Below are 19,641 nucleotides of genomic sequence, written 5' to 3'. Positions count from 1 at the left end.
GGAAACTGTGTAAAACTCCATCTATGACACATTGAAGCTAGAAATGAGGATGAGACTAAACTGACACTACTATTTGGTTTGGCCAGACGTTCTAACAGGAAAAACACAGCAGCCAAGAAAATACTGTGCAAGGATGAATCTAATATCATTTCTGATTGTGGTGTCATCAGAAAGGCATGTTGCAGAGGACTTGTCAGGGCACCATGGTTTGGGATTAAGGTAGAAGAAGGAAGAAAATGCATTTCATTTAAAGGACCGCTTTCACTTCTGTGCATGTATTTTCACAGGAATTCATACATTCTTATCATTCCTTCTGCTGCCTGTGAGCAAACCATTTTACAATCTTCTCTTTATACATTTGATGTCATCTTATAGAATGGTCTAGTTCACTGTTCCCAGACAGAATGGGCTACAAAGAGACTTAGGGAAGTAGGCTACCCCTGTCACATCACTCTCCAGAAGGAAGGAAGGAAGGAAGGAAAGTATGCAGACGTGAAGAGATCATTCCAGGTGTGGGGAGGAATAACAGCATTGCATATGAGCAAGGCCTGAAGGAAATGGGACTCATAAGGAAGAAATATGTAGGAAAGTTGTCAGAATTAATGGGGTCTGACAGTTTGGTGTCAAAAAGAACTCAGATTCCAAAAATACCAGGAGGTTGGCACTAGGGAAAGAAGTTTGCCAGCAAAAAGTATGGACTGAAAAGCCATGGTGGGATTCTGGGGCAGTTAGTCCATGTGAAGGGACACGGAATCCTAAGTAGTGGTCTTCATCCTAGAATTGGGAATTGTTAGACTGACAAGTTGTCCAAAAGCCCTCCGTGGGCTTCCAAAAGTCCCCTAAATTGAATGAAGTTTAATTAGATCCTCAAAGGGTCTAATGCATAAGTTACCAATTCATTCTAAGCGATTTAAGGACTTAGCCATTTGGCAAACAGAATTTGGACTTAAGCCTGTTATCCCAAATAAAACATAAAAAGTTAAATCCTAAGCCTGAGTTATGGCCTGTAGTTCTTTAATCCCAGCTCAGGGAGTGGCCTTACAAACTTGCCAAGTGCCAAGTTTCCAGGAGAGAGTGAGATGACTCCAGCAAAGCAGAATTCCTGGAAGCTAGGCAAGGACCAGTGCTTCCCACAACCTTGATTTTTCCTCAGTTTCTCATATCTTGAGGATATCACTAGTGGGTTCCCATTAGGAAATGAATTATATCAAACACATTTTAAAATGTTACCATCCCTTCCCTTATGACTATCGCCTTCACTGAAGTAGGAACAAGGTTTTTCATTTTTATTTTAAATGATATTTTAAAGACTGGCACAGGAAGGAAAGAATGGCTGAAATTAAATATCTGATTACTTACATATTTATTAATCCTTTCTTTGCATCTCATGAGAATTGAGACATATCTATAACAGATTACCTTGACTTCTGAGTTTACCTCTACTCCTCACTGAAGTCACCTTACAAAGATGCTCATTTAAGCAATGCTGTAACATATTAGGGTATCACCTTTAAAAATGTGAAAATGAAGTAAGCCTACAAAGACCAGTCACCTGTTCTTTCCTGTAATACACTTTACACTGAGGAATCTGTTCTTTTACACTAACTGAGGAAAATAAATGACTTCATGGGAAAAGTCAGGCAGATTCCAGTTCTGTGAGGAAAGGAAGAAAGAACAAAGGGAGAAAAGAGGGTTTCTGTTTTACCTAAAGGTTTGGCAAATAGGGAACTTGACTGGTGAAGTTTATTCATGTGCAGGTAATGTACATTATCTTTTAAAATAATGTGCTTTATTCTTAGAGCAGTTTTAGGTTTACCAAAAAAACTGAAGGGAAAGTTAGAGGGTTCTCCTATACACCCTGAGCCCACCTACCCTCTCTGCACTCCCCCACTTACATAGCTCCCTTTATTATTAATACATTGCATTTCTGTGGTGGACTGATTCCAATGAGCCAATGAGCCAATGCACATACATTATTATTATTAACTAAATCCATAGCTGACATTGGGGATCACTTTTTAGACTGCATATTCTACGGGTTTTGACAAATGTAAGACACTCACAAACCATTAGAGTATCAAATAAAGGAATTCACTGTCCTAAAAGTGCCCTGTGCGCCACCTATTCATCCCTCACGCACTCACCTCCTTTCATTTTTACAAATCATAATTTTTAATAGGAATATACTGTAAAGGTTTTTTTTCACTGATTGTGTTCACCTTATTATTTTACAAGAAAACTAAAAACTTACCGGCTCAACAAATTCAAACTTCTTCTTTTCCTGTACTTCTTGAATTTTAAAGACATATTCTAATGATGCTTCGTAGAAGTTTTGATGTTCGCGGTCAATCTGTGTATCTGCCTAAAGAGTGAGAAACAGGCAAGGTTTGACACAGGCTGGGATTACTGATGGACTGTCAGTATAAAGAGAAGAATTCAATTTATAAATCACTCCAAAGTCTTCGCTAAAAGTTAACTCCTGCAAAATGTGTTAACATAGCACTTATAGTTCTTGCTCACAAGAGCTTATAGCATAAGGAGTCATAAAGCACCCAGACACACAGCATACAACAGCATGATACAATGAGCTAAGATATATTAGTAAATAGAAAAAGAGTATAGTAAAACACTTAAAAAGAGGTATTTTAAAGATTGTAGTAAAAGTTACAAAAGAAATATATAAATGTACGTGGAAATATATGGGATTATAGAAGAAGATGCTAAATTCTGGGAGAAAATGTTTTTTTGTTTGTTTGTTTTTGGCAGGGGAGGCAGTACCTAGGATGTAACCCACGACTGCTTTGCCACTGAGCAACATCCCCAGACCTTTTTTGTTTTTGAGACAGGGCCTCCCTAGGCTGCTGAGGCTGGCTTTGAATATGTGATTCTCCTGCCTCAGACATACACCATGGTGCCCAGTTAAAGTTGAATCTTTTTTTTTTTTTTTTTTGGTACCAGGAATTGAACTATTGAACTCGGGGACATTTGACCACTGAGCTACATCCCCAGTTCTATTTTGTGTTTTATTTAGACAGGGTCTCATTGAGTTGCTTAGCACTTTTGCTGAGGTTGGTTTTGAACACACAATCCTCCTGCCTCAGCCTTCCAAGCTACTGGGATTACAGGTGTGTACCACCATGCCCAGCAAGTTGAATCCTAAGATGAATAACTGGCAGTGAATCATCAAAAAAAAGGGAAAGACAGGAGTCATTCTCAGAAAAAACAAGCATGAAAAAAATTTGAAGAGTTGGCTGCAGAGTAAATATAAGGAGAAATGCAGGGAAAATCAGGTTAGCCTCACACTAAGAAAGATCTTGCACACTGAATAACAAATGTGGATCTTAATTGAGAAAGAAGCATCTGAGAATATTAAGCAGGAGGGCTACATCATTAGGTAAAATCTTGGAAAGATCATTTGGTAGCAGAGCCAGAATAAATAAGCAAATAAATAATCAATGGATGTAAACAAGCTCTGTCACTGTTGGGCACATTTATTTTTTTCTAATTGCGATAAGGTTCTTTGGATAAAGTTGGGAGAGTGTTACTGAGACAATTTCATTTTCTTTTTGACTTTGCCTCTCCCTCCCTTTTATAGGATGGCTACCATTCTAAGATGCACTCTTGAAAAGTGACTTTGGTTCTACGGAGAGACACGATTCACTTTTCCTGCCCAGTTTCATACTCCTAGCTGCCAGCTGAGATTACTAAAAGTAGATGAAAAGGATGGGCTCTCTGGAATACACTATCCATTAGCAATCTGGGAAGAGAAAACTGTTTTGGAGCCATTTACAATGGTAATCTCACAAACAAAAGCTAAAAAGAAAAGAAACAAAATTAAGTTTCTTGGCTTGGGTGTCATAGAACCACAAGATTTCATTTGTAAACCCTTTAAAAATAATTATATATTTATTATGCATTTGTTTATAAAAAATAACCCAATATTATCAGCAACACATTTGGGATTTTTTAAGTTGAGAATTACAAGTGCGTAAACTAATATGTGTGAAACTGTATATATATCTTCTATCTCGATATATATATAAAATACATGTGAAATTATATATATATCATATATCTTCTATCTGATATATATATATATCTTCTATCTGATATATATATGTATATATATATATCAATCAGATAGAAGATTTGAATAAAAACTTTCTGAGTTCTCAAAGCTCATTTAGGAAAGATAGGTACCAACAAAAAGAAAATCAGTATTTCACATAAATCATCTCTTTTCTTCTCCTCATTACTTAAAAGTACAAACTATACATAAGGACAAATTAAGTGAACGATGAGAGCTGGTTGTACATATAATACATGTTTAACAACTGTCTCTCTAGAAAGAAAAGTCTGATTTGCAGTTATTTGCTGGTTTCTATGGTGCAAATTACCCCAAAATGGCCAGTTTCAAACCACAAACCCAATATCACTGAATGTAGGAACTGGAAAGAGATTGGGCTCTTCAGAGCAAGCTTTGGTACACTATTGGGTGAGAGATGCAAGGATATTTTCAGTTTCCAAGGCAACATTCTATTATGCAGGTTATTTTGAAGATTTTATTCACTTTAAAAGATGTTATTGATTGTGCTGTATAGAAACAACGTAAGAAACTAGAATCTTAAGACACCTATAGAGCCTAAAGTGGTTATTTCTAATCAACAGGTTGTGCAGGAGAGAGTTAGTACATCAGGCCTGTCTGCCATCTTTTGAAAGGTCTGCTTACCATGTCTGGGAATGTGAATTTCAGGATTCTCATCACTAACTGGTAAGAATGGCTCTTGTGCTAAACCGTTGTGCAAATAATACTGTGATGCCGAACACCTCTTTTCCTTTTAAGGAAATTTGGATAAATTCTAGTGGAGTGCCTATGTGATGTTTCTCCAATGAAAACTCTGGGCAGAGAGCCTCTCATGAGCTCCTTAAGATATCATTTCACATGGATAGTCAGAACTCATTGCTGGGGAGTTGAGTACATCCTATGAGTCTCCACTGAGAGAAGACTCCTAGAAGGTTGTACTTGGCTTCCCCCAGACTCTTCTCCATGCACCTCTTCCCATTGCTGATTTTTCTTTTTATTCTATCATTGTAATAAACCCTAGCCATAAGAAGGACTATACACTGCATCCTGAGTTCTCCCAACAAATCACTACTGTGACGGGTGTCTTGGGACCGTGGCACTAGAGAATTACATGATTTCTTCAGAAATTTACTTGCCACATGCTGTATCATTCCACACCTCCCAAAAGGTGGGGGTGGGATAGAAAAGAAAGAACTAAAGAGAAATAATAATTCTTGCCAATTATACAGGCTTTCGAACATCTCCAATTTAGATAATGGAAATTCAGTATACCAAAGCGGTTCCAAAAGGTCATCCAAAGTGTACAATGTTTAAGAAATATGATAGTATTATTCCTTTTCATTATAAGATTTAAAAAGAATTTTTTTTTAAATTTGAGATCAATGCTCTTAGTACATAAAATTACTGTAAATACTTGATTATAAAACTTGTAGCAAGTGGTACTATATATTTTGTATTGGATTACTAAGGTAACAATATGATTTATTATTCAAACTGGAATGGGACAACTTTAAAACTAAAAGGGAAAACTAGCAATAATTATGCCAGAACAAAAGGTGTATACTGTTATTTACACCTATAAAGTAAGAAACAAAATTAATTTCATAAGAAAACCATATGGTTCTGCAGATTACTTAAATTACCCCCTAGCTATAATAAGCTATCATGATTCAAAATAGGGGGAGTTTCATGTAATATTTGATGAATCATCCCCAAAGGAGAAAAGATTTAAGATGGACACTGAAAAATGGAGAGATTTAGAGTAGGCAGAGATAAGTGACAGGAGTTTTAAGACACAGAGTTCAGAAATTAAGAATTATGTTTCAGTGGATCAAAAGGTTTGTGACTGAACAATTGGTATGGAATAAACAGAAATGGCAGATAAGGAGAAAAAACAGAAAGAGTAAAGACTATACCCTATAGACAGTGCTAACCCTTGAGGAAGTTTTTGACAACATCCACGCTGAATTTCAAGAAGATTAATATGAGCTTTGTACAGAATAGCTTGATAAAACATTGTGTGTGGGGGGGTGCACATGAATGTAAAATCTCTTACTGGTAGTGGTAAAGGTGTCTGGTGCACCCCCACAAGAAAGCTAAGTAGGAAGACCTGAGTGTGAGAAGCAAGGGAAAGGCAATGATAATTGACACAGAAATAGTAACAATATTAACAGATAATTAAGGAAACGAGAAATAAGACCAAATTTGGGAAAGATGGTGATACCTAAGATTTCACACGTTACCAACAAGTAATCTAAAGTCATGGAAAATTTGAGCAGTACAAGCTGTCATGCATAACAAGATGGTGACCTGGAAGACATTACAGGCATTAAGGAAGGAGGAGAAACTTAAGGACAAATTGCAGGATAAGAACAGAGGTACAAGAACTGAACCTAAGGGATTTGCTTCATTGAGGCAGTGAGGATAAGAGGAATCTTTTCAAAGGGTATCTAGTGATAAGTGAAAAACTAAAATCTGGATTTCTAAAAGAAAGCCATTTCCCCCCTTTACTTTTTCTTCTAACTATAAAAGCAAGAAATATCGATTATTATAAGTTTATTCACTATTCATTACTATTTTAAAACAGAAATGTAAAGAATTATAACCCCAGTCTTAATATTTTGATATGTAACACACACACACATCCCTACCTTAAAACAAATCTGGGGTATTATTGTATATTCTGGTTTAAAATTTATTTTCCAATGTAAGATGGATATTTCTGACATTTTACATGTTTTCTATTGAGATTTTATATATAAATTATAAAACGTTTCACTAAAAGTAAAATAAAATTTATTTTTCCTTGCTTTGTCTAGTAAATATTACCTAATAACTTTCAATGACTTTCCAAATACACTTTTCAACAGTCATATCACATTCAATTTTTGGTCACTCTGTATTTTTCTACTTAACCCAATCATTCTTTTGTGCCATTTTACATGTTTCTCGGGTTTTGTATTATGAATAAATTGTGTATGTATGTAATATGTATACAGTTATGCTCATCTCTGATCATTTCTTTGGAGTAAATTCCTACCAATCATCTCATTTATCAGGTACATTTCAAGTTTGTTGAAATATGACATCAAATTTACCTCAAGAATGATTAAATCTTTTTATGTTCTCCACTAGGAGAACAAATGTATGCCCAGTTTCCCATGTCTCCACTAACAATAGATATTATATTTTTAATAAATTAAAAATGACATCTTGTTATTAGTCTGTATTATTTAATATATGTAACAATGAAATGAGGTTCATTTTAGTTTATATTTCCTGTTTGATCAATTCCTTCTTGTATCCTTAGTCCATTTTTTCCACTGATTTCAAACACTTCTTATGTATGAGAGATGACAACACTATGTCATCTGCTGTACAAATTCCCTAATGCTTTGTCATTTAATTTGGTTTAATGTCTTTTGAAATAATTACTTTTATGCATTCAGGTCTTTCTGTATTTCCTTTATGATCTCTTTATTTTATCCTCAGAAAGTAATTTTCATTCATATATTGAATATTATTTCTTTTCATCTACTACACAGCATATAAACTTGACAAGCATGTTTCCCATTCACCAGCTGTTCATTCAATGGCCTGTGTAATGGATGGCCTTGGAACTTTGTCAACACAAGCTGACCTTTCAGTTCAGTTCTGTAACTGGCTGGCCACTTGTTCTCTATGAGCAAAATGAATAAGGAGACAGCTATGCAGGTGAGCAGGCACAGAGGAGTCTTTGTGAGAACAAACTAATGAGCTTGGTGCTGACAGAAGGGCCAAAGTTGCTCTGGAAAGGAACAGATGACATTTAAAGTCAACTCACTAAAGACAGTTGTGGCAGAATCTCCTTATAACAGGTTTGACTCCTGGAAGGGTGGGGTGAAACTTCCCAAGTCATATTTTTCTTTGTTTATGTTATATGCCCCCAGAAACTGCTTCGACACAATTTAAGTTAAGTTGTGTGGAGGACTGTGCCTCCTGGCAAAGAATCTTGTGTGTTTTTTTGTGTTTGCAGAGTGAGATGGAGAGGCAGACATTACTAACAATGCTATAATCTTTTGTGGCCTTCAACTAAATGCAGAACCCATATTCTATTATGCCATAGCCTAAGGGACTGAGGCTGCTAGCAAGGAAATTAATAAATACTGAGCTAAGTTGTCAGGGGACATTGAAATACAGCCTTTAGAGGACTTTAAAATTAAAATAAAGCTATTGCTTCCTTGAGATGGTTTAAACAGTGTCTTGTCTAAAAGTGGCCTCTCATGTTTACCAAGCACCTAAAGTTCCATGGGAACTCTAAAAACCACCTTTGATTTTAAGGCAGGCAATTATTAAATTGTCACCTGGCCACTGTCCTTGGTGTGACAGATGCGGGGTACTGGTGACAATTAAGGAGCCTCCCTCCATTGCAATACTATAACCTCTTTCTTGCTAAGGTTTATGCTAGTGCCATGTACTAAGAGAAATATAAGCACTGAAAATATTTGGAACATGTAAATAAAATATTAAATAACAATAAGCAGTACCAAATCCTCGTAAAATTAGCTATGTCCAAGAAATTTAAAACAGAATCTAGTTTTTCTTAATGGCAGATTATTTTCCATTTCACTTTTGCCACAAAACCTTTCCATAAGCACGCAACTATATACTGAGTTATGCTTTTTAAATAGCAAGTTTTAATAACAGAAGGCATAGATATATAATGAACTTATATGTAAATATTAAGCAAAACAAATCCTCCCAATCAATACTAATCAGCTATACATGAAGAAATGGGGTGCTCTCAATGAGAACATACACATTTTTGGGAAAAAAAAAAGGAATCGAATACAAAAATAACAATCCTTTCTGACAATAAAAATTTTGTAATACTTTTTTTAAGCATGACTTCTGGCTAAATTTGAAAGTATGGAATTAAGTAAAAGAGTAAGGAAAGCAGAGGTCTCAGTGAATTCGAAAGACAGTTCAGGAAGGGAGGACTCTACTGGGAGAAGGATCTGGAGGATACATATGGAAGAGACACCACTAGGATATCAAAAGTACAGTACCCAGATTCCCCACGAAGTTCTGAATGAGCCACCAGAAGTGGCAGTGAGCCCTGGGTGAGCCACCTCCACAACCCCCAAGTCTGTCCACAGTACATGTCTGGGGGAACCTCAGGGTGGGGCTTCATGGTTTTGCTGCTCTTAAGAAACCAAGAGCAAGGCAGTCTGATTTTCTGACATGTCCTCTCATGAAAATGGAACTGTAGTATTCCTTAGTGAAAAGTCTACTCTTGACTTTACTAATTATCATTAGTTTTCAGCCATGAAAAGACACTACCAATGGAAGGAACAAAATGTAACATATTTCAGACAAAGGGAAGAAGTCAGCTAGCAGGTGTATATGTTAGTAAAATATTCCCGTTCATTTCTTTTTAAAGAAAATTGATGTAAAATAGATGAGATTTTAAAACATGTAGTTGTATAATGTTTTCCTTCAATTTGGAAGCCAAGCTTTAAAAGCAGTATGACAGATATTTTAAATTTAATGTAAAGGCAATAACATGAACTTGACAGGTCCTTTCTCCTTAAAATATGTCCAACAAAGAAAAGGAAAACGTCTTGTTTCATTTTTTTCTCATTTTTGAGAGAAATACTTATCTCTCCTGGAACTACTAATATTAAATGTCATAATGTGTCTAAAGGAGCCGTCCACAGTAAGCTCAACCAAGTTAGCTATTGTTTTTGTCGTTTTATTAAAAAGTAGATTTTGAGATATTTCTACCTTTGAAATTTTTCACTTTACAGGACATAATGTTAATGTCCTTTTCACACTTCAATTGGAAAAGCTTACCTCTTGCAAATGAGATTCCTTTTTCTTTGCTGACAAATTCAAATGCTTGTCAAGAATAGAATAGTATTTTTCACTCTCCTTGTCAAATTTCTTCTTTCCATCCTAGGGTATAACAAGACAACAAAAGAGATTCAAATTAGAGCATCCAAAAGCCTTTATTCTCACCATTCCCAGCAAGTGTCCAATAAAATCATTTAGTAACAATTGAGTTACAATTGTATGCAAATCCTTAACTTAATAGAGAAGGAAGAAGGATCTGAAGCATATCTTTTGAGCATGCATTTGGTTCTCTAAGAAGCTTTCCAGCTTTGGGGAAGAAATATATCTACAAACACCAAAAGCTGCACCCATGGGCATGGGAACTGATGTGGATAAGTGTAGCCTGGCTACAGCAGAACCCTAGGGAAGATCTGCAAGCAACTCTCCCCAAAATACTTTGATCTATTAAGTCTGGGATGTGACTAAGAGGAAAATGTCTTTTTTTTTAGGTCTTTGGTGATAACAGAGGAGTTAACAGATAACCAAAGTAGAAAACTACTCACATTGACTCTTCATAGAATCATATTAGTTTTCAGTCATGAAAAGAAACCTAATGTTTAAACAACTTATTCTTGACAAAGAGAAAAACAGACTTTTAAATGCTGGTAGCTTCAAATAATTAAGTAAGAAATTCAGTCAAATCAAGATAATTAACAACATCTTGAATCACACATTCTGAATATCACTAATATTTGACTTTTGCTTATTCCTAAAATATCTGGTTTTTTTTTTGGGGGGGGGGAGTGTCAAATTGGGGGAAGATGTACCTGTAAACAGGTAGGCCTTATTTGGAGGAAGGGAATAACTTTATCTACTATCTTAAAGCATGCTTTCATAGAAACGAACACAAATGTAAAGAAAATACTGAAGGGAACAGAACATACCTGGGAATGTAATCTTCTCCAACTACAAATACTGTACCTACCAGGTAAGTCTTTTCCACTCATGAGTCAATATTAAACCAATATTATAACTACACGCATGAGTTTCAATGGCTAAATTAGTATAATTCCTTCCTCTTATTTCAGTGTTTCTGGAGCTACAACCTCTGTGTCACCTGAATCTGAGTCAAGTGTCTACAAGTTTTTTCAAAATACAGATTTCTACTTTCCTTCACCAGTGATTCAGGAATCATTGTCTTTTAGAAAACAAGTTCTATGATGGTTATGCATACTGTTTTGCTTCTTCATGTGTAAAAATTCTTGGAAGGGTTATTTAAAAATAACAGATGGAGGGGTTGGGGATTTAGCTCAGTGGTAGAGTGCTTGCCTAGCATGTGCAAGGCCCTGAGTCCGATCCTCCGCCCTGAAAAAAACAAACAAACAAACAAACAAAAAAAAAAACAGATGGATGAAGAAGGGAGGGAAGGAAGGAGTAAGAGAGGAAAGGATGGAAAGAAAAGAGGGAGGAAGATAGAAGGGAAGATCTTTAACTTAGGAGAGTCTTCCCCTCTTTTCTGAGGTTGTCAGATACAGATTGATCTATTAATGTTATTTTCATCCGAACTTCCTTCTCAATCGTACTTCTAGGAAGACATCAAATTCTATTTCCACATGTGGAATTGCAGCAGGTGAGCTGGTAAAATTGGGTTGAATAAGTACTAAATAGGGTTCTGCTCCAAAAGTTGTTGAGTTTTAGGCCGTTTAAGACATATAATGTCAGTGCTTTAAATATTATTGATATATTAAAGTATTATATCTATAAAGAAGCAGAAGGAAATGTCAAAACACTCAGGCTTTTTTTTTTTTTTTTTTTTAAACGGTGCTGGGGATTGAACCCAGGGCCTTGTGTTTGTGAGGCAAGCACTCTACCAACAGAGCTATATAGCCAGCCCAGGGATTCTTATTAACTAAGGAGAAAGTGTAGTCTTACAAAGAGAAACACAACTGGGCCTGGGGGCACACACCTGTGATCCCAGTGACTTGAGAGGCTGAGGTAGGAGGATTGGAGGTTTGATACCAACCTCAGCAACTTGGTGAGGCCCTAAGCAACTTGTGGGACCCTGTCTCAAAAATAAAAAAAATTAAAAAGGCATGGAAATGTAGCTCAGTGGTAAAGTACCTTTCCATCCAAAAAAGATGTTTTAAGGAACTTAGCAAATATGAAATATGGGCAATGCCAAACCATGGCCCATCGCCAAAAAAAAAAAAAAATACAGAAGCCCAACCTTCAGGATGGGAAGGTGCATCCTTCACTGCTGAAGCAGACTCCCAGGTGAACATTTTATCTTTTTTTGTTCAGTGGATAGTCCTCTTTAATCCAGTATTTCATGTCTACAAATGACTTGTCCAACCTTCCTTTCCAGAGGTCTTTCTCACTAACTCCTTCTGAGCTCCCTATTCACGCTCCTTTCTTCCCCCCACTAAAGGCCACTCACTCACTGTGATCAATGCTCATTTCTTCCAGTTTCCACATATTCAAATTATATCTACTTTTAGCTTCCAGTTCAAACAGACCTTGTTCACAAGTCCCTTCTATTAATTCTCCCCTTTTGAATGCTCATGTATCTTTATAAATGAATCTTTTATGGTGTCCGTGTTCTATTTATAACAGGGAAGTTCATGTATATAGCCCACCCACCTCAAACTGCATATCTAATAATTAAATAATAAATACTTATTGGGCAAGTGGAATTCTTTCTCTTATGCCTGTGGGCTCCACAGACATTCTGTTTGCTCAATAAAATGTTACCCATGGTACAGAGGACAAATAGCCCCCAATTAGACTCAATGGCACCTGAATTTCTTTGGGGAACCAGCTGCATTTCAGGACAGTGCAAAAAACTGAGTCACTTTCATCTGACAATAGGCACTCACAATTTCTCACTGGGCAAAGAAGAAGAAACTGGTTTCAGAAGAGAGCACAGATGTGCTGATGACACTTGCGTCTCTGTTATCAGTTAGTTTGGTGAAATTTTTGGAAATGTTAATTCAGCACCAATACATTAGCATTTCTGGCAATGCAAAAATCATTCCTAGAACCACTTCCTGGACTCTTATTCAAACCTTGGCCCTTCACACCACCAGGCTAGCAAAAGAGAACTACTCAAAGCTTCCAGTGTTGTAGACAACAAAAACCCACTCAATTGGAGCATAAAATTAAAAAGCAAGATGAAAGGCCAGACCACACAAAGGACAACTGTAATCTAGGGAAGCATGCTATAGAAAACAAAAAGTACTTCTCCCTGAAACTCACATCACCCTCAAAGACCATGATTTACGGCTCACATAAGCCAAGTCTTATTTGGACTTAGTGGCAAAACCCTGTACAGCTACTTCTTGTCTTTAATGCAAATTGTTTTAGATATCAAACTAAGAATTTTCTGAAACAAGTACTGTTCCAGGAAAGGAAAAATAACCCATGAATACTTACTTTATACTGTGCATGATCACTGTCTTCTTATTGCTCGGGCAAGAGTCAAAGTGGGGGTGGGGGTACTACGTATTATCATGGTATGATTTTCTGTAATCCACAGTAAATGCATTTGAAGTAGGTAATCACTTGAAGTCACAGTAAATTAATAATCTTGATGAAAACAGAAAGGAAATGAAGTAGAAGGGGATACTCTAAGACATACAAACATATATAAAGTAGTACTGTGTTTAGTTATATGTCTATGTAGATAGGCAAAGACAGACATTGAGATAGAGGGTAACTACTATATAATATAGATCAAAAGTGGTAAATTAATTCCTAAACCTAACTGTAGCCAGTGAAAGGTAAGTTATAGCTGAGTTGGCAATCAGTTGGCTTTCCAAAGTACAATGCAGTTACCCTAAGCACAGTGATCCTATTAGCCCTTAGGCACTATGGTCATGCCACACCCTCATTCCATACACTGCCTTGAGGAATGGGAGGAAACCATTACAGCACAAACTACAACTAGCAATTGCAGTATTAGAATTGCTGCTACTAATGAAAAATTCAAATATTTATAAAATTCTAGGCACAGAATGTGTGTGTGTGTGTGTGTGTGTGTGTGTGCGCGCGCGCTCTTAAGTACACACCATTATCAAAACAAGGCTAAGTCAATGCCTTCCACTGACCACAAGAGGGTACCAAAGATGAAGAACAGATTTTACCACAATGTTTAGATAATTCAAATAGAAATCCTTAAAATGTTTTACAGTCATGGTTTTTTTTATCGTTGTTGTTTAGTATAAAAGACTACTACATCATGTACAACCACAAGAAAGGAATCCTAATTCGAATAAGTTATACACCGTGTGTATATAATATGTGAAAATATACTCTGCTGTCATGTTTATCTAAGTCGAATAAATTTTAAAAAGACTACAACAAAGCTTTATTTTAAATCTAGTACTAGTATCTTTATTTTAATGTTAAGTTATTTCAAAAACCAAGGAAGTGAATAGTTTCTATATTCCTTTATGAAAATAGAACATATATTTAGGATTTATTCATCATATTTTAGGTAAGTATCAATTTTATCATTGCCACTCAGATATTGTGAAATTCCCCATGCAACTAATAATGCCATCATATTGGTATAATGATGATCTAAAAAGCATTACTTACATATTTTAAAACGTCAACTTAATATATAACACTAGAAATAGTGGTATGAAAAATAGTAATAAATGCCAAAAGGTAAATTTCTACTTCAAAAACATAGGAAATTCTAATAAATTGTCTCTGCACTAGACACTAAAATATAAAAAAGAATAAGAGGAAGCCCCAACAAGCACCCCCAAGAAGAGTTATCCCTCTTCTGAGGCTGGGATCTATTTCCTGCTTAGAATAGCAGTCTAGCAGGGCATCGACATCTCTGATTCCCAGAAGCACCAGCTTTTAGGATGGTCCAATCACATACTGCTTGAATTACCTGAAGTCAAAGGTCTTTTAAGAAGATCAGCTGGTTGATAATCTCAGGGTATCTTGAACAACAATGTCCTTCCTGTGGGTAATTCCACTCAACAGTTCCTGGTCTTCCCAGCCCATTCCACACCAACTCCCCACCCACAATCTACTGCAAAACAGAAATCTTCCTCCTGAGTACTTGTGCCATCACAGTCTACCACATCTTCTACTTCCCCATCACTTCACCACAACTAGGTGGTTCAATTCTCAGGAATCAAAGGATTCCTATTTGCATAAGGTTGTCTACAAAGTGGACAGAAGACTATGCAAACAAATATAAGGATACATCAAGGATAGAAGGGGACAATACACTTAGCATGATATTCTCCAATTTCATCCATTTATCTGCAAATGCCATAATATTCTTCTTCTTTATGGCTGAATAATATTCTATTGTGTATATATACCACAGTTTCTTTATCCAATCATCTGTTAAAGGGTATCTAGGTTGGTTTCACAACGTATTGTGAACTGAGCTGCTATAAACATTGATGTGGTTGTGTTACTGTAGTATGCTAATTTTAAGTCCATTGGGCATAAACTGAAGAGTGGAATAACTGGGTCAAAAGGTGGGTCCATTCCAAGTTTTCTGAGGAATCTCCACACTACTTTCTAGAGTGGCTGATATATAATGGGGGTGGGGGCGTGGGGGTGAGAAAAGAATGGAGGAATTTTAGATTATGTAGAGAGAAATGAGAGGGAGTGGGGATATGAAGAATGGTGGAATGAGACAGACATCATTACCCTATGTACATGTATGATTACATGAGTGGTATGAATCTACATTGTGTACAACCATAGAAATGAAATGATGTACCCCATCTGTGTACAATGAACCAAAATGCAGTCTGTAAAAAAATTTAAAAATAATTAATTATTTTAAAAAAAGGATAATTATATCATACCCATCTTTAAAAAAAAAATAAGAAAAGAAAGAAAGGGACAATACAAAGAATAGGAAACCAGGTTTGTGTGTAACAGACATATGAAGGGTTGCTCAAAGCCTTCAGTAACTGGAGAGAAACAAACCAAATTAATGACCTATTCAAATTTTATCTATTAGATGCTGCCAAGAGTTTGCCGAATGAAGCCATATGCTGAGTGCACATGGAAATACCTTGTGTTCTGCTGGTGGACTGTGCAGAGAGGCTACGCTCCTAGAGAGAGATGTTACACTATCATGCAAGAGATATGAATGCCCTAAGAGTCAACTTCTGAGAGTACACCCCCAAAAGATGTTCCCAGAATATTCATAAGAGAAGATGACTGTGGGTGCTAATGTAGGCATTGCCTTTGGGCCAGAAGGGCAGCTGGGGTGCTCACTAGTGGAAACATAAAAAGTATTAGATACAAACCATGGAGTTAGAGGGAACTATTAGATGTGGATGGATCTTAAAACAGTTCTGGGCAGAAGAATTCAATACAAAAAAATAAGTATATAACACAACATCATTTATGTAAACTAAATATAAGTAAATGAAATAAGACAGGGCTGTGAATTTAAAAAGAAATTAGATTTTAAAAGATTAAGGAAATAATTAGGACACATGAGTAATAAAATTACTGAAAGAAAGTACAGGAAAGCAATTACTAAAATACAGTACAGGAAAATTCTAGACCTGATTTTTAAAAAAGTTTCCATTTTAAACTGGACAAGAATGTACACCAAACAATAAATGAGAAGATACCAAGAAGGGATACCATCACAAAATATTAGGAAACCATGGACAAAAATGAAAACCTAAAAGCAACCAGTAGGAAAAATAGAGCTTACATAACAATCATTAGAAATTAGAATGATAATGGATCCTCATTTGCTTTGCAAGAAGCTATAAATTAAAGAGTATGTACCTTCAAATTTCTGAGTGATAACTAATTCCAACCTAGATTTCTATATTCAGCTGATACAGAATCAAGACTCAGGATAGAATTAAAATATTTACAAAAGTGAAAGGTCTCAAAACTTTTACTGTCCCTGTACCATTTCTCAGGAAGATACTGAAGGATTACTGGGGGAATAAATCAAAAAATAAGAAATGAGATTTGGGAAAAGAGGAGCTCAAAAAAGTAACGGGAACTCAGAAAATAAAGGTAATGTGAACTTTCAGGAAAGCAGATGGGCAAGGAAAACTTTGAATTTTAAAATTATCTGTTAAGATAAAAGCTCTGGGAGGAACATCTCTAAGAAAAATAAATAAAATGGATCTGATGCATTTAGACATACTAAGATTTTCTGTGATTATATCCTTGTACTTGGAAAAAGAAAAAGAAGCAAAATTTGGGTATAAGGCAATTATTAACCTTAGGAAAACAAAACATGCAAAACAATATAATTATATACTTTATTATGGCTTATCTATGAACAATAATTAAATTGTTATGTGAACAGTGAACACTATGACCAAACTCTGTGTGTGTGTGTGTGTGTGTATGTGTATGAAGGAAAGTTATGTATGAAGTAGTAGTGGTTACAGTACTAAAAAAGGATGCTAAATCTTCATCTTTCGTAGTAGAAAGTTAATTGAATAATGTTAAAATTGAAGAAAACAAGCGGTAGGAGAGCAAATATTGTATTTAGGAAAATGAAGATAAATGTGAAATAGTAGCTTAAAGAATTGCAAGTGTTTAACCTGGGGCCAGCAGGATTCTGGAATAGAGAGATGAAGTAAGAAGCTATTGATTTTATAATTTATGTGCCTTCACATATTACTTGATTTTTATAAAAATTCTGTATGTCTTTGATAATTAAATTCTTCAAAATTCTGTTTAATAAGTGAGAGAAGAAAAGAAGAAATAATTAAAGAAGATGGGACACAGAGAGAGGTACAAAAATACAAAAATTGGAAAGTTTGTAAAAATGGGTCAGAGTGGAAAGAAGAAAATGTTTTCTAGGGGTATGCCGTCATCTTGCTCACAAGTAGGTTTTTACCAATTCATCCAATAATTTGAGTCTTTTAACAAAGACTGGTACTGATGCTCTTGGATGACCAAGACTAGAAGAGTAAAAGAAGAACCTTTCTTAAAGTGGTTGCGAAGCAGTTTGCTTACCAGGTACCCACACAGAAATCCCACATGGTGTGCATAAATAATCCTCATTTTATAAGCATGAAAATATGGTCCAAGAAGTAATATGAACAAGACACTGAGGTTGGAAGGGGCAGCGTGGATAATCAACAAAAGTCCAACCTGTTCCAGAGCCCTTCTCACTGCACACTAAGATGCAGCATGAGGAAGTAGCAAATATGCTACAGAACTTCCTCTCCTTTAACAGTGGGGCAAGTGTGAGGTGGTGGGGATAGAAAGAAGGAGAGGGGACAAAAAGAGGAAAACAAACAGGAAAAGGAAACAAAAGGAAGAGACAGGATGAAAGAATGTGAGAACATAAAGGAGGGGAAAACAGGAGCAGAGGTGGTGTTGGCTTGTCATCATGCCACTCTGGGGTGGGGGAGGGTATGCTGTTGATGTGACACAGGATTCTCAATTTCATTTTTGTCTGTGTGGGTCTGGAATTGGGAAGGTGGACATGATGTTTGGAGTCACTATAATCTGACCAGCTCTGACAAGACATCATGGATAACCCTAAGGTTACATAACTCTGCATTCTAGACAGGATATTTGGAATATTACTCCAGGGGAATGGAATTAGGACGTTTCCTAATTAAAGTTACCCAAACATTTCTCCATGCTGGACATTCAATGTCTCTGCCTTTCTGGAATGACAGAGGACTTAGAAGAAACACAGCAGAACAATAAAAGATTATGACAAAGACTACTTAAGAGTACTTAAGAGACAAGCACTGTGACTAAAATGATGGATGTGGTTTTCTGTAGTTCCTAGAGAAAAGCAACAGCAAATAGATATTCACCTCAAGATAGTTCACTAGATAAGCAATTAGAAGGCAAATTCTTTGGTTCCCTCTTTTAACTGACTAAAATTTACCAGTGGATCAGGAATTCTCCTGCTCCCATAACGGTTGTGGGAGAGCCCAGAGTTGACAGTTTGCGACTCTATTGAGAGTCTGGATGATAACAGGAGCCAAGAAGCTGTTAAGCCTCTCTGCACCAGAGCAGCTGCAATTCCTACAGTGCAGGTGTGGCTGGAGCCAGTCCCTGAGCTCGTGAGAGAGACAAGGAGACCGTCCTAGGCAGTGTTCCCCACTCAGCAAGACCCAACAGCCTGGGAAGGGGATAATCTGGGCCCAATACCAATACATACATCCCTAAAATATACACAAAGGATAACCTCTTTATTGAATATGCTATCTTTATAATTTTACGATAAGGAAAATGAGAGAAGTGATTTGTAGGCACAATCAGAACCTTGTTCTTGAGTCAACTTTGTATATTTTCTTGTCATAGGTATTTCTAAAATATCACATGTAGAGGTAGAGAGAAATAATGTATTATGATTCTCATCCTAAGAAGTGGAAAGAGGTTCATGGAAATTAACTATGGCAATCATAGTAAGTAAGACAGTAGAATCCAGATTAAAACCCCAAATCAACAAAAGGAGTGCCACTGTTTAAACTTCTAAAGGAAAATCACACATACCACTATTCCCTAAAGGTTGAAATGTCTTGGTTACTGGCACATAATAAGCCACATGGGCCAATTCTAGGAACTGTCCTTCCTTGAGTATCAGCTCATGGAATTCTTTGTGTTTACATGGTTTTATCAAAAAACCCTTTTTGACAGAGCTCCATCCTTGATCATAGTAACAGAAGCCCTGTGTTACAACACTGCACATAGCTGCCAATAGTAAAGAGTATAATACCCAATCTCCCAGCAATGGGACATGCTCA

The 19,641-nt window shown here is 36.2% G+C and overlaps 1 protein-coding gene across 3 annotated transcripts in view; it reads right to left on the bottom strand.

Annotated features, from left to right (window-relative positions):
• The window catches only part of Arhgap42 (Rho GTPase activating protein 42), a 273,624-nt gene that overhangs the window by 71,585 nt on the left and 182,398 nt on the right, over window positions 1-19,641 (bottom strand). For all 3 annotated transcript variants that reach the window (XM_047516700.1, XM_047516699.1, XM_047516701.1), the window contains 2 exons: window positions 9,920-10,021; window positions 2,252-2,362 (listed from right to left, as the gene is read on the bottom strand). In XM_047516700.1, coding sequence (XP_047372656.1) covers window positions 2,252-2,362; window positions 9,920-10,021 — 213 coding nt within the window. The remainder of the gene's footprint in view (window positions 1-2,251; window positions 2,363-9,919; window positions 10,022-19,641) is intronic.

This window comes from Sciurus carolinensis, chromosome 11 (assembly GCF_902686445.1).
Source record: "Sciurus carolinensis chromosome 11, mSciCar1.2, whole genome shotgun sequence".
Taxonomy (NCBI): domain Eukaryota; kingdom Metazoa; phylum Chordata; class Mammalia; order Rodentia; family Sciuridae; genus Sciurus; species Sciurus carolinensis.
The sequence above is the reverse complement of the archived record's forward strand: the minus strand, read 5'-3'. Positions and strand labels throughout refer to the sequence as shown.